At 31.6% G+C, this 24095-nt stretch overlaps 1 protein-coding gene across 1 annotated transcript in view; it reads right to left on the bottom strand.

The window, feature by feature from the left end:
• Nucleotides 1–9271: 9271 nt before the first annotated feature.
• Nucleotides 9272–24095, bottom strand: part of LOC108905938 — a gene marked incomplete at its 3' end in the record, with an annotated part of 38192 nt that continues 23368 nt past the window's right edge. The window contains exons 2-3 of the mRNA XM_018709013.1: nucleotides 12749–12795; nucleotides 9272–9496 (exon numbers count right to left, since the gene is read on the bottom strand). Of these exons, the coding sequence (XP_018564529.1) occupies nucleotides 9272–9496; nucleotides 12749–12795 (272 nt within the window). The remainder of the gene's footprint in view (nucleotides 9497–12748; nucleotides 12796–24095) is intronic.

The following is a 24095-nucleotide window of genomic DNA, read 5'->3' as shown; positions in this document are numbered from 1 at the left end:
AATGATTAGTTAATTTGTTTATAAGGCCATAACTTGTAAACTGTTCAACTTACCGATTCCAGATTTCGTGTGAGTTATTAGACAGTGATAAGGAATGAGAGGATGCGATGCCAAAACGTTCTGGTAATAATAACGCAGTTTATAAATGTTTAAATCAAAAGTCATAAATAAACTTCTACTGTTTATAACTTTTGATCTAATCAATATTTTTTGACGCTCGAGGGCTAGTTTTATAGGTTTTTTGAAAATGAAAACAGTACAAAAGCGAAAAACGTGAATTTAAGTAAAAATTATTTAATTAAACAGCCTGTAAACAATCTTCCCCCCATTTTTATGACTGTGGAAACTAATTTGTTATTGTATGTATGTACATAACATTTAGCATCTAGTGATAAATTCAGCTTGCCGAAACAAAAAGTCGCGTCCAACTCTATATTTCCGGGCCTATTTCGCTCAAAATATTTTGTTCCATCACCCATTTGAAGGAGCAACACCCTGTATACATATACAAATTATTTTTAAGTCCATTGTTATTATTTACGTTCATTGGCGTGTAATTCAGACGGCCTTCTTCGGCCTGGCCGGCACTTACCGCCGAGGGAGTGTGTCGCTTGTTAAAATTGATTCCGTTAAGATAATTGAGCTGTCTGTTATGGCAAATCACCCGGAGCACAGCGGTCCCGGAGACCGAGGGATTCCGGTAAATGGCCCACTTAGCCGTTTAGTCGACGCTGCCGGGATGCACGGTTTATTTGTTTACCGGCGAGGATATGTCGTGCGGCCACTGGCGCAGCGAGAGGGGGTTTCCAGAGAGCGCCTTTTTTTAAACAGACGCGTAAGGAAGTAGTTTTCGTCCAACAGTTGCAGTTTTGTACGTGTTTTACGGGTTGAATTTTAGTGACTAAAATTAAATTTCAATCACTAGTGACTTAGTTTTAGTGTCTAGAAGAATAAAATATTTACATATAATTTAAATGAAGAAAACAACATTAAACAATTAACTATTTATTAGGATTTGTATTAAAACGAAAAGTTGCATTGCGAAATTGGATATCGCTACCGAAAACATTAAAATTAAAAACACAAGCGAAATGGGTGTTTTTAAAAGTAGCACGGGTGCAATGAAGATACTCTTTAATTACACGAATGTCTTACAACTAGATCGTGCAATTTCTCATTAGAATTTGTAGAACCATATCGATCTTTTGTAAATGTCACTTTGACGGCTGTTATTCGAGAGTCATTAATTATTATTTAAAATTTTATTTACGTCGCTGTCATCATTGACACCTAATGACATCAAATTCCAGTTCTATTAAAGATTGAACTACACAGCACAAACTAAAGTAGAAGTGTGTGTCGAGTTTGCTTAGACTTTTCTGTGCTCCCGATTATAAACATTTTTTCTCTCCACATTAAGGATTTTTCATTATTAAAATAATTATTATCTTTAATTAACATTATTAGGCCCGGTACTTTGAGTCTCGGTTAAAGCTTGATTAACTAATCAGGTGATTACTGTACATTAGGGTGGCCTAAAAAAAAAACAATTTTTTTTTCGTCTCTTGGGAAAATATGTTAGTTTATCATCTTTTAAGAGCCCTCTCAAAAAATCGGCCCGAAAAAATTTATTTAGAGGTAGCTCAAGATTTTTAAAAATGTTCAAAATCGTCAAAAATTTATTTTTTAAAAATTATTTTTTTCTCTTTATTTTATCATTTTCTAGGTTGAAAAAAATCTAGATTCTGAAAATTTCAAATCGATATTTTAATTTCTAACGGTCACTCATAATTATTTTAACTTTCAAAGTAGTGTACCATAGGTAATAAGATCCACTTCTTATTTGTGGAAGGGCGAAATGGGCGGTGACTATTAGACGCCTTCACTATACCCATCCTTGTCTATCACATGGATTTCTATGGCTTACTTTATCGCTCTCACGTAACTTCAGATAGACCATCGGTACTTTCCTACCCTGTATATGTGTACACAAGTCTTAAAGGAAAATAAATGCATTATTATTATTATTATTATTAAGTATTATTTATATTTAGAGGTCGCTCGAAAACATTTTAGGTACACTACTTTTAAAGTTAAAATAATTATGAGCGACCTTTTTGATTTGAAATTTTCAGAATCGAGATTTTTTTCAACCTAGAAAATGATAAAATAACGAGAAAAAAAAATTAAAAAAAGATTCAATTTTTGACGATTTTGGAAATTTTAAAAATATTGAGCGGCCTCTAAAAATTTTTTTTTTTGAGCTTATTTTTTGAGGGGTCTCTTAAAACATTAAAACATGATAAACTAACATATTTTCACAAGAGACACGAAAAAAAAAATTCGTTTTTTTTTGGGCCACCCTATTGTACATACTAATTTATTTTATAATAAAGTATAATCACAGTTTAATCATCTGATTAGTTAATCAAGCCTTAACCGGGGCTCAAAGTACCAGGCCTTAATAAGATAAGAATATTTACAAAATTATTAATTTTTAAACAAGATCTAGTATTGTATTAGTCATTGAATGAAATATTATCATTACCTCATTTTTAAACCAAATACAAATAAAGAGATTCTGTGCTACATAATTCTTTAACTGTCAGAAATGCTAAAAACAACAGTTAAATTCATAAAATAAACGTTATAATTTATAATATGTTAAACTTCTCTAATATAAAAGTGTATCTACAAATTTGCAAAAAAACATTAGAATGCATAAAGTAGAAAAATATCAAAATGGTATTTAAAATACATAATTCAGATATTTTTAAAACAAACGCGTATAAAAATTATTGGATGTACGCAATCAAAATAAAAACCGATGTTTTATAAATTTGAAATAAACAAGAAAATAAAACGAAAAAACGTTGACAGCAACAAAAAAAAGGATAATATATTGGGCGTTACATTTTGATTACCATTTAATAAATTTTAATGCCGTTGTAGATTGTACCTGACTTTTTGTTGATGTTTCTGTTGTAGACATATTTGAAACCAGTGAAAAAAGAACGTGCTTCTTTCGTTAGAAGCTTCTGGAGATTATCTTAGCTATTTTGTAAAGACAGTTAATATGGTTTTTTGTATTATTTGGTGAAATTATATTGAAACTAAACTTTTTATGGGATAATACAATACATGTGAGTTAGTTTTATGCATAATTTTATAAATATCTCGTTAACTTCAATGTTGATTAATTCAAATTCATATAAACTCAGCAAAAAAATTTTCAAATTTTTTTAGTGATTTTTGAAAAGTTCTAACTTCGTGAATAAAGGTCGTATCGAGACAAAAAAGAAGCATCTTGAAGCCTGAATAATCTAGTTTTGAAATCTTGAGAGAAAAAAAATTGGGCATCTCAGCGCAATCAAATTTACTTCTTTTTTTTCGAAAAAAAATAAAAATTTTGTAAAAAAATCAATTTTGAAAATACAAATTTTTCAAAATAGAAATTTTTTTAGCGTTCCCTTATTTCACAATTTTACAATGAATATTTCAACTGCCGGAAAAAATTTTTTTGAAATTAAAAAGTTGAAAAATGTGATTTATTTTCAATTTTATTGTATTTCTATATTTGATGAGTATTTAACGAGAAAAATAACGCAAAAAATTTGTTTCATCTTAATGATTAATTGATGTTTAAGAAGCAATAAACCGCTGCTTCAATTTTTTATAAAACTGACGATTCACAGTTCGACCGATCAATTTCAAAATTTATCCCCATGGGCATGTATTGAATTAAAAAAAACCTACAAACATTGGTACTTTTCGCAATATTTGCAAAGTAGTCGTTGATTTTTCAAAACAGCAGAATCAGTAATTTTTTTTGCACTTTTTCAAATGAGTAAAAAAAATTTTTCCCAAACATAGCAAAAGGTCCTTGAAGAGGATTGGTTCAGGTTTCTAAAACCCACCTTCCGTTCGCTGTACGATCATTAGTTCATGAAATATCGATGATAAAAAAAGTAACTTTTCAGTCAATAACCGATATCTCGATGAGAAATAATCGTACAAAAAATAAAAACAAATAAATTAAAGCTGATGAATCAGGCTAAATGGCCCTCTGGCATTGATTAATAGAGACAACATGTGGTTTTGAAAAAAAGTGCCTTGCCTTATTTCTTTTGATTGCGTCGAGTGTGCTGATCAAAAAAAATTTTCATCTCAAGATTTCAAAACTAGAATCTTGTAAGCTTCAAGATACTTCTTTCTTTTTTCTCGATACGATCATTATTCACAAAGTTACAGCCTTTCAACAATCATTAAAAAAAAATTGTAAATCTCAGCTCCTTATTTTTTTTTTNGAATCTTTAGTTGTTTTAGTCAGCCACATTACACCGCGCTCCACCAAACGAATCGACAACTGAATCTCGGGCCACATTAAATCCATAAATCCGACTTTTATTTATTCTACGAAAGTTTTTGTGACTTTTTTACAAAAAGTCTCAACCCAAAAAAGAATTCGCATAAAACAAAAGAAAGGTAATAAGTTCGTCAAATATTAATTAGTGTTCTCAACATTACAACGTTCTACGCCCTCCCAAGAGTCTCACTAGCCGGGGATCCCAAAAAACTATTTCAATAAAAATCCAACCACAAGGCGGAGGCGTAGACAGATGATAAAAAAAGTGACTTTTCAGTCAATAACCGATATCTCGATGAGAAATAATCGTACAAAAAATAAAAATAAATAAATTAAAGCTGATGAATCAGGCTAAATGGCCCTCTGGCATTGATTAATAGAGACAACATGTGGTTTTGAAAAAAAGTGCCTTGCATTATTTCTTTTGATTGCGTCGAGTGTACTGATCAAAAAAAAATTTCATCTGAAGATTTCAAAACTAGAATCTTGTAAGCTTCAAGATACTTCTTTTTTTTTCGACACGATCATTATTCACAAAGTTACAGCCTTTCAACAATCATTAAAAAAAAATTGTAAATCTCAGCTCCTTATTTTTTTTTTTGCCGAGTACAGTATAAACCCAATAATTGACAGTAGGCAATTACCATAGCAAATTTCAAAATAAATCAATATACCCATTTCATTTTGGCTTTATATATTAAAAAAATGGCCGAGATCTCTAATACCCAATAGTTCCCAACTTCTCTTTAAAGCGACAATTTCTGGTTAAAAGTAGTCGCAGCTATTGATACAGAAGAAAATGTATACAATGATAAAAATAAACGTTTTTCCAATAGGCCAAAAAGAACAGGGAAGTTGCCATAATTTCTCCAGCTGCAAAAACTCATGGAAGATCATGAAGCCACTACTGCTTTTCTTCCTTTTTTTATATAATGCCATCACTGATCACACTTGCAGTTTATAAGAATGAACTTTCGTTTGTTCTACTAAAATTTTAACGTTTTCAATTTTTTCCGAGCCCTTTTAGACAAAGTCTGCCTTATAACGACAATTACTTGTCCAAGTGCCATGCCCTACAGGAATTTAATCTATTTACTAGTAGGTTCCCGTACGCCGCTGGGCTTAACAATCGCTACTTCTCGTCCGCCTGAATCCAATATTACGTCTATACATCCCGATGTCCTGACAAAGGGACTTTGTCGATTAAGGAATTGAACTACCCAGGACCGAAGAAGGAAGAAGGGAGAACAGTAGCCGGGAGGAATGAATAAATTATCATCTTGTAACTTAGTTACAGTTTGGTAGGTTCAGATAGCATTGTTAAAAATTACTCGGGACTTCTTCGATTCCAGTATTACGCGGTGGGGTAGGTAAATCTTCCAGAAATCGATATTTGTCCTCGACCTAACAAAATAATACGTTCGCTATCGACTGAGATGTTTGTTATCTTTAAATCGTAAATAATATTTAAGTATGCTGTCAATTTTCAGTATCAATCACAGATCATAGTATCAATAATTTGTTTATGTAAAAAAGTAAATAATTAATTTTGGAATAGGCGAACAAGCTGAGGAACAGCTGCGTATTTCTTTGAGAATATTTGTTGTAAATTAAAGAATGTTCGATCTTACGAAAAAATGAAGTTGGTACAGCAGGTGGTACTTTTGAGATTCTGTAGACAATTCAATTTTAATTCATTCCAAATTCTAAATAAAATGAAGTACCTACGTAAGAAACACTTCAAAAAGTCTGAAAATATGTAAAGAAAACTTAGACAAACTACTTCGTTCGACATAAAAATTCTTCAGTTAGTTTTCGTTTCATGGCTTATATTTTTAAATAGTTTGATAAAATACCTTTCTCTTACTCGTAAGTATTTGTTCAATTAATTATTGATAAAGTCGATATTTCAAGTGTGTCTGACTCTTACCTAGTTATTGATGTAGTCTGAAATTCGTATTGAGCTCATTTGTATTTTATTTATAGACGACACTCCTGCTCTACATTTTGTGAGTTGAAAAATTATATATGCACTTTTCACGTTATTTACTGGTGTTCGGTTATAATTATTTTATATCAGTAAAGTTAACAAAACATTTCAAAATAATACATACATTTTAATTATTCCACTACAGATAATATTACATTGGTAATTATAATTTAATGTTTCATTAATTGTATTTAGGCTATTGATTATATGATTTTAAAAGGAACTATGACGTTTAAGATGTTTTATTACATGAATCGTTCAATTGGTCATTTTAGATGAAAAAAATTTGAGGACCGCTCGAACTTAGCCAATTTTTCGATTTCCGTCGCGTTTACCCTTCTACGTTTTATTTTTTGCAAAAAAAGGAAGGATTCGTTCAAGGATTTTCATCACGACTTGTTCGAAGGGTCATTAAAAATGAAAAAAACCGAGGGGTGCTATTAAATTAGAGGGTTGAAATTGAAGATAGGGGTGAAAATGCACTTTTGTAGTTTTTTAAATATGGCACGAAAACTAAGAAAAATTTCGGTATAGTTCATAGGTAAAATTTTGTAGAGGATTGAATTTTCCATTGAATGGCTCATTTCAAAAATTTAAAAGAAAAATTTTATGCAAAAAATAGTTAATAAACAATTTAAAAAAAGCAAAAAATAAGATTGTTTGATTTTCTTTTACTTTTTTAACTCTAATTTATGTAATAAACGACGAAATTCTAAAAAATATTTAAGTTTGACCGGTTATAACTTAGTCAATATTAGTCCAAAAACTTTCGAAAATGCATCATTCTGAAGAGAATCTCATCTAGTTTTTTTGGACAGTAATTTTCTTTGCCTACTTCTACTAATAAAAAAAATTTGTCATAAAAAATATTATTTTTTACTTTTTTAAAGTTGTTTATTAACGATTTTTTGCATAAAATTTTTCTTTTAAATTTTTTAAATATTTAAGCCATTTCGATGGGAAATTCAATTCTCTACAAAATTTTTCCTATGAACTATACCGAAATTTTGCTTCGTTTTCGTGCTATATTTAAAAAATTGCAAAATTATATTTTCACCCCTATCTTTTATCTACTTTTTTTTATGAAGCAATGTCTACACCTATCTATCTTTACTCAAAAAAAAAAAATTGAGTGTCTCCAAGCGTATTTCGAAATTCAAGCATGTTTCGAATTTTCACATATTCTTCCATATTCCCAGCCACCTGTTGAAGCCTGGGGAGTAATTTTTATGGCGAGGAACAACACTACCAGTATCAAAAAGACGAGACACTTCAACGAATGTCCTTGTATCGGGCAGGTGCTATTGGAGGTGATTGCAGTGAGATTTCATCACAAATTAATAACTAACGCAAAAACATTTCCGACGGCGACAAGCACGGATGTCAAACTATCAAATGCCAACTAACCGTCCTGTTAGCAGCATGGACTTTTATGGAAGTTTAATGATTAACAAAACTAGTTATTTTATTAAAACTAAACATAAACAAATTCAAAGTAGTAAACACTGCTTTATGGTATCCTATGGCCAAATTATGTCGAGGACTTTTAATTAATTAGGTTGTTTTCTACATAATTCTGTTTTAGTGCAATACATGAATCGTGAATCCGCATTCGGACGTAAAAATGCTCCTTTACATCAGGATTTTGAGATATTCACACCGAAAAGTGCAAAAACCTATTCTGACATGTCTTTACATCATGTCACACATACAAATACACTTTCCACAATAGTGAATACATTGTCCTTTGGTTTGTTTCGATACGATTTCTTTCCTCCAAGACATCACAACTTAAAGATTAGTCGACTCGAGTATTTAATCAATTAAGTTCAGTTGATTGCTAAAATATATGCTATATTTTTAACCGATTTATTCTTGAATCGTGAGAGGCGAAGGGACTCACGTTAATAAAGCCCTTGAATAGTGCGAGGCTAGGGCTCGTGTCAATCAAGCACTTGAATAGTGAGATGTTAAGGGACTCACGTTAATCAATCAGTTGAATGGTGAGATGCTATGGGACTCACGTTAATCAAGCACTTGAATAGTGAGAGGCTAGGGAACTCACGTTAATCAAGCATTTAACAATGCGAGGCTAGGGGCCTCGCGTCAATCAAGCACTTGAATAGTGAGATGCTAGGAACTCACGTTAATCAAGTACTTTGAACTATGTTACATTAGGGGACTTACGTTAATCAAGCACTTGAATAGTAAGAGGTTAGGGGACTCGCGTCAATTAAGCAGATGAATAGTGAGATGCTAAGGGAATTACGTTAATCAAGCTCCCCTAATGATGAGCGTCTAGGGTACTTACGTTAATCAAACACTTGAACGATGAGAGGCTAGACGACTCGCGACAATCAAGCACTTACGTTAATCAAGCTTCCCGAATGATGTGGGTCAAGGGCACTCACGTTAATTAAGCACTTGAATAGTAAGATGCTAGGGGACCTACGTTAATGAAACCCCCGAATGATGTAAGTATAGGGGACCAGTGTTAATCAAGCATTTTAACAATGCGAGGATAGGAGACTGGCATCAATCAAGCACTTGAATAGTGAGACGCTAGGGGACTCACGTTAATCAAACACCCTGAACCATGTAAACTTTGATATAGAGATTTTCAAGCTTGATTGCATCAATTTAAAAAGTATTGCACGTTTTTCAGCAATTAACTGAAGGATTACTCATTGAAATCAACTAAATTTTAATTGGTGATATTTTGGAGACAATGGATCGTATCGAGATGCTCCTAAACGTGATTCGAAGAAGAGAAATACTTTAAGTTAAAGTATACAGAATGAGCATGAAAAATAACGTCCTTAGGTGTGACATAACCTCAAAAACATTTCAAGATGGCTTCTTCTGTGCACCTTCCGAACATTTTGATGAGTAGACAAATGCTATTTGAGACTTACCACTCCCCACTGTCCGTCGAGGGCCGTCGCCGTACCGGTGGGCTCGTCCTTCGTGGGCCTCAGGCCCGCCGGGATGATTTTCGCCTTGGCGGGGGACAACCGGCTTCCGGGGCGGGCGTTGAACGGAAAATACGGACTGTCGGCCGTGAAGGGCTCCGCCGTCGCCTGCGTCGGGCTGGCTCCGGGTCCCGTATATACTGGGCCAGCAGGACTCAGAGCGTAAGCCTGGGACACAAGAGCAGTGCTCGTTAGTAATCGGCGATATTAAATAAGGATCATAGTCAGGATGGGACAAGGGAATAAGGGTCTTGGTTTTCTAAGCCAACGTTTCGATTTCGTTTAAAATCACCTTCAGGGCTATAAACAATGAAACGATGAGACCATATATGTAGAAATATTTGAAAAATATTAACATAACATTTAAAAAATCACAATACATGTTTAAAAAAAAAAAACAATTAAAACATTATACACTAGGCACAGAAATTAAGGGATATTAAAAAAATCTCAAAATTTTGGGTAATTTTCAAAGACCTGTAACTTAGAGGGAAATGGTATTAGACAGAATAAAAAAAAAACAAACTGAAGCTTCAAGTGTCTAGTTTTTTTTCACGCCAACAACGTGGTAACTCTCACACCCACCTATGAATCCCGATTTGAACCCCATTGGGCTGTTTAGGACATGCTCGGGCGTCGATGACAACGAGGCTATTCGGATTTACAAAATCACCAATTTTTTTAAATTTTTTTTAGAATTATGAACGTTTTTTGATGAAGAAAATATGCAAAAAACGACAAATTTAAACATTCTGGGTACTAACAAAAAAAAATCAGGGTTTTGAAATTATCAGGGTTTCTTTAGGACACTTTGAGGTTGAAAAGTTACAGTCGATATCCTTAGTTTATTCATTATTTGCAAAGTTATGCCAAATTATTCAAATATCCCTAATTATTTACCTTTCCTCTAACCAACATTTTCACTTTTTTTTATCAAAAACTTATCATTAAGACTTGTACAGAATACTTTGCAGTTTTTAAAACTCTGCTTGGATTTCCTGTACGACCATTATTTCCCGAATAATTGAATGCCAAAGTAAAAAATTATTTTTTTGCTTTGATCGACAATAACTCAGCGACAAATAATCGTACAAGGCTCCGGAACCGCTCAAATTGAAGAGAATTAGATTATTTAAAAGAGCTTTATGATGAAATTACCAAAAAAAAAATTGAGTCCATAGGCTTTAAAAAAAAAACAAAAATTTATATTTTTTTTTCTCAAAAACTGCTGATGCTAAAAAATTTGAAACTGCAGATCTGCAAATTGGACACTTGAAGCTTCGATTTCCTTTTTTTTATTCTCTCTACGACCATTTATCTACAAGTTACAGCTCTTTGAAAATCTCCCAAAATTTTGTGATTTTTTCTAATATCCCTTAATTTCTAGGCTTAGTTATCAGATTGTTTAAAAAAGAGAAAAACCTAGTGAACTTGTTTGATCTGAATTTCGTATCAATAAAACGTCCAAAAATGAAATTTTGTTATTTTCTTTTTCCATAATAAACTTTATATTAACGTGAAGTGAATTAAATAAATGCAGAACGAATTAGCAAAAATCTTCTAATATTTATTGTTAACTTTCAAATAAGTATTGTCAAAAAATAAATCAATTAATTCGATGGGTATGCCCCTTGCAAAACTTGTATTTTACTGTAATTTACGTTTTGAATTCATTGGGAAATTCCAAAATTTCAGGAAAAATCTGCATATACATTTTTTTTAAATAAATATGACTTTAAATATTGCTATCATCAAACGTTTACAAAAAAAAATATGTTGGCGAAGAAACTTCAATTTTTTTTAGACACAATTAGAAAATTTAAAAACAATCCTTTTTTTAACTTTTGATAACAAGGATCAGATAGCAAAATGGAAGGCATCTCCTTTCACTGGAATACGATTGAAATGCGTGTATTAAATTTCAAAAAGGACTCAGTGAGAGTGAGATTAGTATCCTCACCACTGATAATGTAAAATTTTAAACGTAATTTACCTATAAAAGGAAAATATATCAAAACTAAAAATGTATTGCTTGACCTTCATCACAGGTTGCAAGGTCAAAGAAAGTTTAACTTATATCAAATGGAATACCTACAGTATTTTTTATGTTAGCTATTTATAGATATGTGCCAAATTATATGTCGCAATCGTGGATCAAAAAATTTTCCAAAATGTCCTTGCATGTCAAACTCATTTTCACAAAAAATTACTGAAGTTATTAGTAAAATCTTGGTAACTATCTTGAAATTTAACAAACTGTTAAGTTACTAATTAAATTTTAATGATTCTGGAGACTGATATTCCTTTGCGGTCAAATATCAACCACATGATATGGACTATTGTAAGAGAACTGTATCCTTTTCACATATACGAGTCCATATTTTTTTACAGCGAGATTTTCTGTAATGTTTTGCATTTTCTTACTGGACTGTGGAAGATTGGATAAATTCCTGAGTTTTTGGCACATATCTTGTTTGCGATGAAACCAATTTTTGGTCATCTCATAAAAACCACGTTTGAACAGAAAAAATCTGTGTGCCTTAGCCGAAGTTTATCATTAACAATTTTCTGCGTGCTTTCTGAAGATGTACCAGATATCAGTTTTGATTTATTCATCATGGGACTCCTGCCCATTTTAATGCAAGACCCCAATACTTAAGAGACACATAATCAAATCATTAGATAGGCCGTGACGCACCTCTCTTCTGACCTCCTCGAACACCCGATTTAAATTCCATAGATTTTTGTATAGTCCACTTCAGTGTATAAAGACATCTGTACAGTCACATAATCTTGTGTAATGGTGAGAGGTAGTAATTTCCAACATTATACTTTATGGTTTATAATTAAGGACACTTTCAATGGTGGGGCAGAGATATTTTTTTAAAGAAAAGACCCCTTAATTCTCAATGAGGTACCTGCACAATTTGTCGCTTTTATTTATTCACATCCCGTGTAACGACCGTAACTTTTCCCGTTGACCAAAATGCTTCAAATAAATCAAACATAAATTGTTATTGTCGTCCTCTAGTCTCGCGCAATCGTAACAAACAAAAATATCTATTAGCCTTACGTCACTGGGCTTAATAGATTTTTATTTCTTCGGCAACAACTCGAGGCGCAGATTGAGAAAACAACAAAGACCATTAACATGGAGAGGATCGAGAGGTTATCTCACCGTTTTCTCCGTTTCAAAGGCTAAACGGTTACCCTTTGATATTCGGCGGCAATAATTAGTTTCTAATTAACGATTTATCTGTAAAACCGCGATATTGCCAGTACACTTATTAATTAAATTCCAGAAAATAAACAGATCTTGTTATTTGTATCGGCGAGGATTAAATCATGTTTTATTAATAAAATGAATACATCTAAGTGATTCACGTGTCTAGCTGTGAGCGTATTTGGAAAATTACTTACCATTCCGTTATCTAGTCCTCCATATGGAGGCTGAAACCCCGCTTTTTCTGAAATAAAGAAAAAAAATAAATAAACTACAGATTCGGAGTGGAACTATGAACTAAAAATATTCCCTTGGGGCAATCGCAATTATAATTAAAAAATTAGGTTCAAGATCACATTATTTTTATTGTTGTTGTTATGGCAATGTAAATGTCATATTAAAACGTTTTATTGATCTATAATTCTAATTACTATTCGCGAAAGTAATAGAAAGTTGCATCACAGAATGGAACCATAGATGTATTGCTTTTCAACCATATTTAAATAAAACACCCTTCATATTTTTACACTAACGAAGAGAGTATTTCTACGATGTGTAGTAACACAAGAAAATCTTTTATATGCCCAAGATAGAAAGTAAAATTTCTGTGAACTTCCATTTTATTATTGACACTCACACAGCAACAAATATGTCACAGGGCCGTCTTTAAGTACGTTCCGAATTATCTCAAGTGGTTTAGAAATTTAATTGATTTTTCTTTAAATTTTTGACAAGCTGTAGTTGGACAATGGATGTCCAAAGACCCCACATTTATGTAACAAAAAAAAAACTTATTTTTTGGCACAGAATACGCCCCTGGATTTTTTACCTCTCCTTAACAAACACCTTGTATACCTAAAGCTAAGGAACATCATAGGGAAATTAAAAACAAATATTAATAATTATTGATTTAGTGACTATTCGAAGAAAAGTATCGAAAAAAGGTGAAAAATTTTGCATTAAATTATTAATAACAACGAAAATTATTAATCAATCGAAAAACCCCTACGATGTTCCCTGAGTTACGTTCTTGTAAACCCTGTTAACTCGATTCATTGAAATCTTTTTGAGTTACAATTTTTCCTTTGTCTATTTGGGCATTTTGACACCTGCCAAAAAAAATACACACCACTTCAATTTGTTATGGTTTCATAAAACAATTGACATTTTTATTTGAAATATGCGTAATAGTCAAAGAGTGACCGCAATAAAAGCCATTTTTTCGCCTGTTTTTGAGACTTTGACAGAGGCGACAGGGAAAATCCTAAAAAATATTCTAAAAATATCCAAATACTCGTCATGAAAAATGAAAATGAGCATCACTTTCAGTTTTTCGAAAATTTTAAAAAATCACCCTTATTCGGGGGTTGAAAAGACAAAAAAAGTGAACAAATTAAGAATCATCAACAGTTGTAAAACCCGAAATAATATTATGAACGTGAAAATATCTAATTTCGTATTTGATATGGTCTTATCCGGATTNAGAGTATTTCTACGATGTGTAGTAACACAAGAAAATCTTTTATATGCCCAAGATAGAAAGTAAAATTTCTGTGAACTTCCATTTTATTATTGACACTCACACAGCAACAAATATGTCACAGGGCCGTCTTTAAGTACGTTCCGAATTATCTCAAGTGGTTTAGAAATTTAATTGATTTTTCTTTAAATTTTTGACAAGCTGTAGTTGGACAATGGATGTCCAAAGACCCCACATTTATGTAACAAAAAAAAAACTTATTTTTTGGCACAGAATACGCCCCTGGATTTTTTACCTCTCCTTAACAAACACCTTGTATACCTAAAGCTAAGGAACATCATAGGGAAATTAAAAACAAATATTAATAATTATTGATTTAGTGACTATTCGAAGAAAAGTATCGAAAAAAGGTGAAAAATTTTGCATTAAATTATTAATAACAACGAAAATTATTAATCAATCGAAAAACCCCTACGATGTTCCCTGAGTTACGTTCTTGTAAACCCTGTTAACTCGATTCATTGAAATCTTTTTGAGTTACAATTTTTCCTTTGTCTATTTGGGCATTTTGACACCTGCCAAAAAAAATACACACCACTTCAATTTGTTATGGTTTCATAAAACAATTGACATTTTTATTTGAAATATGCGTAATAGTCAAAGAGTGACCGCAATAAAAGCCATTTTTTCGCCTGTTTTTGAGACTTTGACAGAGGCGACAGGGAAAATCCTAAAAAATATTCTAAAAATATCCAAATACTCGTCATGAAAAATGAAAATGAGCATCACTTTCAGTTTTTCGAAAATTTTAAAAAATCACCCTTATTCGGGGGTTGAAAAGACAAAAAAAGTGAACAAATTAAGAATCATCAACAGTTGTAAAACCCGAAATAATATTATGAACGTGAAAATATCTAATTTCGTATTTGATATGGTCTTATCCGGATTGAAAATCAACCCTTAATATCCATAAAGGGATGAAATCATCCCATTAAAAGTTACAATTTTTTTTCTTTTTCATTTATACGTGATAATTGAACCGTTAATAACCCACAATCACTACATCCGAAGGAAAATACCCCTAAATGAGGGTAAAACCACCAACCATCGGCTTCAAAGTAAGTACATACATAAAATAATTATAATGCATGAAAAAAAAATGTTTCGAAATACATTCATTAGAATAATTTATACGCAAGTACTCCCATACCCACAGCAATCATCCCTCTCAAGGGGTAAAATCATCCCCCAAATATACAAAAAATTGTAGATGTGAAAAAATATTATTTTGATAACAACATAGAAATATTTGGGGTTTTACAACTTTTGATGATTCTTAATTTGTTCACTTTTTTGTCTTTTCAACCCCTAAATAAGGGTGATTTTCGAAAATTTTCGAAAAACTGAAAGTGATGCTCACTTTCATTTTTATGACGAGTTTCTGGATATTTCTAGAATATTTTTAGGATATTTCCTGTCGCCTCCCTTAAAGTAAAAACAGGCGGATTTTGCGGTCACTTTTTTGTTTGTTCATCTGCTTCCAGGGCTACAGATATATCAAGTTTATTGTATTATTAACATTTCTTTTAAAATTTTTAGCCAACATATCACAAGGATCGAAATTCTTTGAATAATTTGATAAGCATCTTTCACCGTCTAGCAAAACTATCGCGATATCTTTTAATAAAACTTTTACTGAATTTTAAATTATACCAAAACCACATATTTTTTTCAAGTTCAATTTTTGATCTAATTCTGTATTTATTAGCTAAGTTAATAAACTTAACATTGGCAGAAAAGAAATCTATAACTTTGCCAGCTGATAAAGGTAATTACAGTTATTCTAGACAAAACAATCTATGATACAAACACAACTAATTTAATCATTGAAGGAAATTACACAAAGTTAAATAAAGATCTGACGAAATCAATCAATCAACTAAATTTATAGGACATTATAAAAATACAAACGAACATTTTCAGATAATGAGAGAAAAAATTTAAATATAAACTATAGTAAACCACTGTAGAGATCACCAAACTTTTATAGTGTACTGAAAATTCTTATACGCCATATCCCATTAAAGTTTGGACACTGATTCTTACATTCAAAAGAGTAAAAATTCATAAAAAGTGTACTACTAAACTATAAATACCTTGGTAATTTTGACGACTTTCAGGTTTTTAAGAATGTTGAAAAGTCTGTAATCTGTATGTCAACAAAAATAAATTACCTACTTAATGAAAATTGAACATATTCCTGTATTATCGAAGATATTCAGGATATCATGTAACAAAATCAATATCACAACAAAATTTCAACATACGTTTAGGAAAACAGTCATATAATTCAAATGGTTCGGCAAAAATTTTAGTAAAAGAATACCGTTAAAGGTAAATTGATTGCCCGTGAAATTGAAGTAGAAGTTTTAAATGAGGTAAATAATAATAGAATAATCATCATATATCTATATCTATGGAAGTAGCTAAAGAAAATTTAATCTGTCAAACGCATTTCAACAAGAAACCACATTCCTATATTTGAGAACAAAAACAAATTGTTTTTCTAAACATTAATTAATGAAGTTAGCTTTTCAGATATTTAGCCTAACAAAAGTAAAATTTGAATTTCATAAAATAACCCTTTAACGCAAGGATTTGTTTAATTAGACAAGTGGTAAGATATCCGATAAAAAAAATAAAGAAAAAGCTAAAACTATTCATGAATAAATAACTGTAGACAAAATAATCTCAAAAATATTATAGAGGTTCACTGGTCTCAATCAAGATGCAAAGTAATAAATCATTGCTTGTCAAAGGATCCAGTGCAGTACGGTTTTAAGGGGTTTAGAAATTGAATCATTTCTTTCTTAATTATTGTAACATGTATTTGAGGAAAAATCAATAATATAATTTTATCAATATGGTAATTTCTTTTAAATATAGACTTCGAACTTCATAATCCTTTTTTTACTTTTTCTCTAGCCATTATTTATAAAAAAAATACGAATTTAAAAAAATAAGTGTTCGAAAAATATTTTTTATTTTCAATCGTCGCATGTTTTAACAAATTAATTTTTTTCAAACCTAAGGACATCGCTCGATTTCTTGGAAAATTTCAACCCAGTATTGATATAAATACGGTGTTTCCGTTAGCAAATAAACAAGACATAAAGGTACAAAGTTGGCAAAATCCCAATTCGCACTAGTGTGACTTTTGAGGGTCAATTGTCTTTTCCATATTTCTAACGTACTAAAATTGTATATTTGTATCTGTTTCTTTCTTTTAACAGTACAGTACAACCCGTCGGATTAAAAATTAAATGTACCACTCGTTCCGTTTTATTAAACAAACGAATACCGTACGACGCAGTTAATAATAAGGCAGAAACTAGTTAGTTCAACCTGCCTATGTAACAAACGGAATGCCCGTATGGACTTCCAACTAGCCTGGAAAGTTGTGGGGTCATCTTCAGATCGTATGCCTCGCTAGACAAGTCTCAAACAATGTTATTAAAGGGCATTAAGGTCAAAGTGTCATTCCAACATATCTGTTAATGAACATTATCTTGATATGTCTTTACCACCAGGATGGGTGGTGGATTATTTCATGTAAAATAATACGCCACAGGAGAAGTCCAGTCCTTTCGCATTCACACGACATGTTTCGTAGGAAATCCTTAGAATTTTACAAACTGTTACACTTCGCTCGAATGTCAGTTCATTGTAATTATATTTATTTACAGTATCATCTACGGTCGCGTCAAAAATGATTTTTTTACATAATTTTAAGTGTGAAAACTCTTATAAGTATAATTACAGATATTATAACAACATTAATAGAGAAGTTAACGCTAATACTTGGAATGATTCATTTCGATCTGTCTCTTTATTTTACATTAAACCTCAGAAAACAGTCAATAAATAAGTTTCCCATTTGGTTCTCTGTAAATACTAACAATTTTATCAAAGATAAATATAAGTTGCATTGATGATGGAAGAAAAAAAAAAGATTATATCACATTTTCCAATACGAGAAAGACTGTTGAATCTGAGAATTTGCAAAAGAATAGCGAAAAATCACCAAAAATTGCGAAAAATCGCCAAATATCAGGTTAGTGAGCGCAAAAAAATTCGAATTTTTTTTTCTAACCTTGATCAAGTGTGTTTTCTATGTATTTTGATTCGCTGAAGTCGAGTCTGAAGTCTATCAGTCGAAAATGGCAAAAATAGTTATTTATGGTACTAGTGTGTAACGGTATACAGGGTGTCCGCGTTTTTTATAGCAGGACTTTCACAACTTGTACTAAGTCCTTTAAAAAAAAAGTTCATGTAAACATATATGTATAGATGCGTCGTTTTCGATTTACAGTGTTCANGTACTAAAATTGTATATTTGTATCTGTTTCTTTCTTTTAACAGTACAGTACAACCCGTCGGATTAAAAATTAAATGTACCACTCGTTCCGTTTTATTAAACAAACGAATACCGTACGACGCAGTTAATAATAAGGCAGAAACTAGTTAGTTCAACCTGCCTATGTAACAAACGGAATGCCCGTATGGACTTCCAACTAGCCTGGAAAGTTGTGGGGTCATCTTCAGATCGTATGCCTCGCTAGACAAGTCTCAAACAATGTTATTAAAGGGCATTAAGGTCAAAGTGTCATTCCAACATATCTGTTAATGAACATTATCTTGATATGTCTTTACCACCAGGATGGGTGGTGGATTATTTCATGTAAAATAATACGCCACAGGAGAGGTCCAGTCCTTTCGCATTCACACGACATGTTTCGTAGGAAATCCTTAGAATTTTACAAACTGTTACACTTGAATGTCAGTTCATTGTAATTATAATATTTATTTGCAGTATTATCTACAGTCAAATATTATTTTTTACATAACTTTAAGTGTAAAAACTCTTATAAGTATAGTTACAGATATTATAACAACATTAATAGAGAAGTTAACGTTAATACTTGGGATGATTCATTTCATAGCCTTAACACTGACGAATCTGTCTCTTTATTTTACATTATATTGCAACAAATCAAAGATATTTATGTTCCTCAGAAAATAGTCAATAATAAGTATCCCATTTGGTTCTCTGTAAATACTAACAACTTAATCAAAGACAAATATAAGCTGCATTGATGGAAGAAAAAAAAACAAGATTGTATCGCATTTTCCAATATGAGAAAGACTTGAATCTGAGAATTTGCAACATAATAGCGAAAAATCACCAAAAATTGCGAAAAATCGCCAAATATCACGTTAGTCTTATGTATTTTGATACGCTGAAGTCGAGTCTGAAGTCTATTAGCTGAAAATGGCGAAAATAGTTATTTATGGTACTAGTAGACCAAGCATATTAAATTTTTACTCGAAAAAAATCCCATCCGCGAGATTATTGTAAAATTGTATAAAGGAACATAATACAAGACATCTCTCGTCTCGTGAGTCAAAAACTTTTGTTAGCTAACTTTTCTATTTAAACAAATAAGTGAGGAAAACAGTTTTTTCACTTTGCAGGGAAAACCATCAATTTTAGCGAAAAGTGACTCACAGACAGCTTATAGGGAGTAAAATTATCTCCACATCATGGTTTCAAATACTAAAACGAACAAACCATGAAGCTTCACTGTGTTAAATGAAGGATTTTGCGCCCATTAATTGCGATTTTTGTCGATTTTCTCACTAACGTGATTTTCGGCGACTTTACACTATTTTTCGTCAATTACTCAAAAATTTTGGGGGTGTTTGAGCCAAACGGACTTCATATTCAGATTCAGCTCGTCAAAATACATAAAGCCTATTGGATCAAATCAAAGGTACATACCATTTTTGTGTGTGCAGGTGTAATCAATTAAATCACCATTCTTCATATTGAAAAACAAAAAAATTGGGAGTTAGTGAAGGACCTGGATCAGATGGAGTACCAGAAATTTTTATCAAATCTGCTATACAATCTCTTTTACATTCTCTCTATCTGATATTTAATAAGTTAATTATTTCTGAAGGGGTATTTCCACGTACTTGGAAAGAAGCTAGAGTTACCCCAGTTCATAACGGTGGTAGTGGCTAGCAGCAATAAAAGAAATTATCGTCCAATTTTTCTGTTCTAGATATCATACAAATTGTTGGAAGCGATTGTAGTAACTGGTGAACTCTTTTTTAATAATCTGAAGAATATCATATTACTCCCCTGAACAATTATCGGTGAGATATAAATAGCGACATCCACCGGCAGCACTGTAACACAAGCAAGAGAAATAACAGCCTTAGTGAATTAAGATGTATTTATGGATGTTACTGTAGCAATGGAACTTATTCAATGAGTTGGCTTTTAACGGAATTTAATATCAAAAAAAATAATGCCGTGTCCCGTTTACAACAAGAGAACTAACTTTTAATTTAACATTAAGCGGGAATCTAAATGGCAACAAAACGCTATATATCAAAGAATTTATCCAACTTTCCTAATGATTCTTGCAACTTTTATTACTTTTTCGATATAAATGGGGGGGAAACTTGATCGATCAAATCCTGTTAATCTGACACCCTCCCAGAAAAAAAGAGAAAAACGATTCCCTTCTGATTATTATATCTTTCCATTGTCGTTGAAAGGAGATCCCGAAATCTCAGTCGCTCCGGATACACTGCCAATATGCTGCAAGGATTATTTTCGAGTCATTACAAATTTTATTACACTTATTGTTAGATTTTACACAAAACTTGAATTTCTTATTTCTTTTTAATGAAATATTTCCCCTTCAAATTTGTACAATAACAATTTAACAGAATATTAGTTAATTTTCGTACAGCATCACACTTTGTTCTGTGTAATGGCTCCCTATATAAATGTCTGATTAATTGAGAAAATTTAACATATAAGAATATAAATTGTGGACATTCTTTTTATATTTCTGATTACTTTGTTCCCTTTAAGATATTTTAATTATATTTTATTTACTAATTATAATATTTTGCATAAATGTTTGATAACCATGCAAAAAAATGAGTAGGATTAGATATAATTAGCAGCAAATATTAGTCTGACGTAGATAGCACTTCAGATGTTCAGTAGGTACTCTAGAAATATCGATTTATATGTTTTTGTTTTGTGTTTCTAGTTGTTTCTACGTTTGACTTTATTGTACATTCAATCAACTTGCAACAAATAAAAAAATTTCACATGCCAAGATAACTTTTTTCGCCTTAAATATCAAGTGGGTGCATTTTTTAATGTCATTTCTATTAAATATTTATCTGTTTACATCAATTGTATCAATTTTAGCGTGAATTCGCTTTCGCAATGGTAAATCAGTAAAAATATCACTAGGTATATAAAATCGGAATATCTAACTGACTTAACCATTAGACGAAGTCTATAAAAATGAGTGTTTGAACTACCAAAACAAAGTTTTAACATACAATCGTAATTACTGAAGCTAAAAGGCGGTTGGCTATCAAAGACAGATGTTTTGTAGCGTACATTATACGACCAGTGGCGTAGGTTTGTCGTCGCTCGCCCTGCGACCGGAAAACGTTAACATTTTTCTGCGGTCGTTATATGTTCTAAAATATACGCTTTCGTCTAATTTAATTTATTATATGGTAATTTTTCTATTTGAAATCAGTATACCTTATAAAAATTTCAGATCATTCAAGTTGGAAACTACAATAAACCATAAATATTTATAAATCTATGGAAATATTTGGGAAATATCTATTTTCAACCTTACTGAAAATTATCATTTAATAAACGTACAAATAATATTCTACATATTGCACACATACATTTGGGGTTTACATTAAGGAATTCCATGAATTTCAGTGATAAAAAATAACGTTACTTTTTAATGTGTTGGACAGATCTAAGCTGGAGCATGCTTCTTTGATTTGCAATATTCATGGATATGTAGCAAACTAGATACTTGCAGCGTATAGAATTGGTTTATATCCACCTATTGGCGTACCCTAAAGATTGTTGCTTGATATGTTTGCAATGTCAAGCCTACAAAATCGTGGAACCATGAAATCTTTATAAGTATTTATGTTATAGGGATCATAAGAATGATTATCATGGTACTAACAAAGCAAGGAATGATCCTTTGGTAGTTAACTAGGTCCAATCACGTTTTTGGAACTGATCTCGCTACTGTTTTTAATAAAATAAAGCTCTGGTGATAACTAGGAAAATGCTAAGTCACAGAATGGTAACGGTTTTTTTTAAATAAATAGCAATATAAATGATTCTTTTTCTAGTACTAATTTAGTGTCATCTAGTTAAAGGTCAAACTGATCATTGCTTTCTCTTCGTGAATATCCCAATTTCAAATTGTTACTTTTAGTTAGTAAAGGGTGTTGCGAAGCCTTCGGAACGAAAATGGCGCACATTTGAAATCCTGCGTTGCTTTGGGGGGCATCGTGTTTTAATTTTATAAAAGCATGTTGAAGGCCGTCTTGAGTGTAAATTTCCAAACGCATTACAGTTTATTGAGTTAACCTTCGTACAAATAAGACATTTAAGAACATTTTCATTGCAAAACATTGTCGAAACAAATAAATTAGAAACAATGTATCAAAATTCATGATAAGTTAAAAATCATTTCTTTTATTTGTTTTTTCCAAAATGGTTTCTACCATTGCCAATGAATGTCACCAAAACGATGGCGAAGGTAGCTACCACAAACGGTATTTCCACTACTTGACAGTAATTTTTGCTACGGTTTGCTATCACATTTTTTGTTTAAAATATATTTTACTCAGGATCAGATATTTCCATTTAAAAAAAAAATATTTATAGACATATTTTAGTGAAAATCATAGCTATAGCTACTATTTAATAGCGACTTATAAGTGTAAGTGACTATATGACAAATTTAAAGTGATTTTGACGTTCTGGTGACAAAATCGACATAGTTTGTTTCTCAACCCATGAATCTTATCCTCTATACAACACCGTCTTACGTGGGTTATTTGCTGGTATCAATAATATAGTTTAAAAGTAATAAAGAATTCTTTGACTTTTAAAGGTTTTCTCTGAGTTATAAACAAAAATCCAGGTCACTTCTAGTTCATTTTTTCTCGACTGGACTCTACAATCTTTTTTTATATCCAAAGAACCTCTTATAAAGGTTTCAAAACAACAAATAGTTTCTCTTTCAAGAACCCAGGACTGGCTTTTACAAAATTTCCAGTTGTAAACATCAAATTCCCTGACTCATGAATATTTTTAAAATATCTTGACTATTCCCTGATTTTTTTATGAAGAATAATGAGCTCCCTGACTGTTCCCGATATTTCCGGTTTTCCCAGCCGCTACGAAGCCTGCAATAATTAAGATCCTTCAAAATTTAAATTTGTGTATTTGAGATGCGATTTGCAATGCGATGTCAATTTTTTTATTTCACATATGAAAATAATAAGCCGATTGTTTTGTTAACAATAGTCAAATTATTTATATATTGTCAAACAATATTTCTGAAGTGTCAAAGTAAGTGTCACACAAATTATTAAAATATAAAATATATTTCCCTAGCAACTGTCATTTTGTGTAGTGTGGCATTATTTTCAATATACCAAGGATTTGTGTGAAAATCGTAATAATTCGTTCATTATTCAAGATTTTAAGAAAATATACGCATACATGGTTCATAGTTCAAAAGTAATAAGGAATTCCCCGACTTTTCCAGGTTTTCCCTGACTTATAAAAAAAATCTAGGTCACTTGTATTTCATTTTTACATACTGATTGGTGTTTATGCATTAAACTTTTTCTCGATTGGACCCGATAATCTTTTTTATACCCAAAGAACCTCTTATAAAGGTTTTAAAACCACAAATAGTTTTCTCTTTCAAGAACCCAGGGCCGGCTTTCACAAAATTTCCAGTTGCAAACATCAAATTCCCTGACTTTCATGAATATTTTTAAAATTCCTTGACTATTCCCTGTTTTTCATGAAGAATAACGAATTCCCTGTCTTTTCCCGGTATTCCCAGCCGCTATGAACCCTGGCATAAAACATTGTATTGTTTCTATTTCGTTTATTTTAGTCT

The sequence above is a fragment of the Anoplophora glabripennis genome, unplaced genomic scaffold (genome assembly GCF_000390285.2).
Source record: "Anoplophora glabripennis isolate ALB-LARVAE unplaced genomic scaffold, Agla_2.0 scaffold265, whole genome shotgun sequence".
Classification (NCBI taxonomy): domain Eukaryota; kingdom Metazoa; phylum Arthropoda; class Insecta; order Coleoptera; family Cerambycidae; genus Anoplophora; species Anoplophora glabripennis.
The sequence above is the reverse complement of the archived record's forward strand: the minus strand, read 5'-3'. Positions and strand labels throughout refer to the sequence as shown.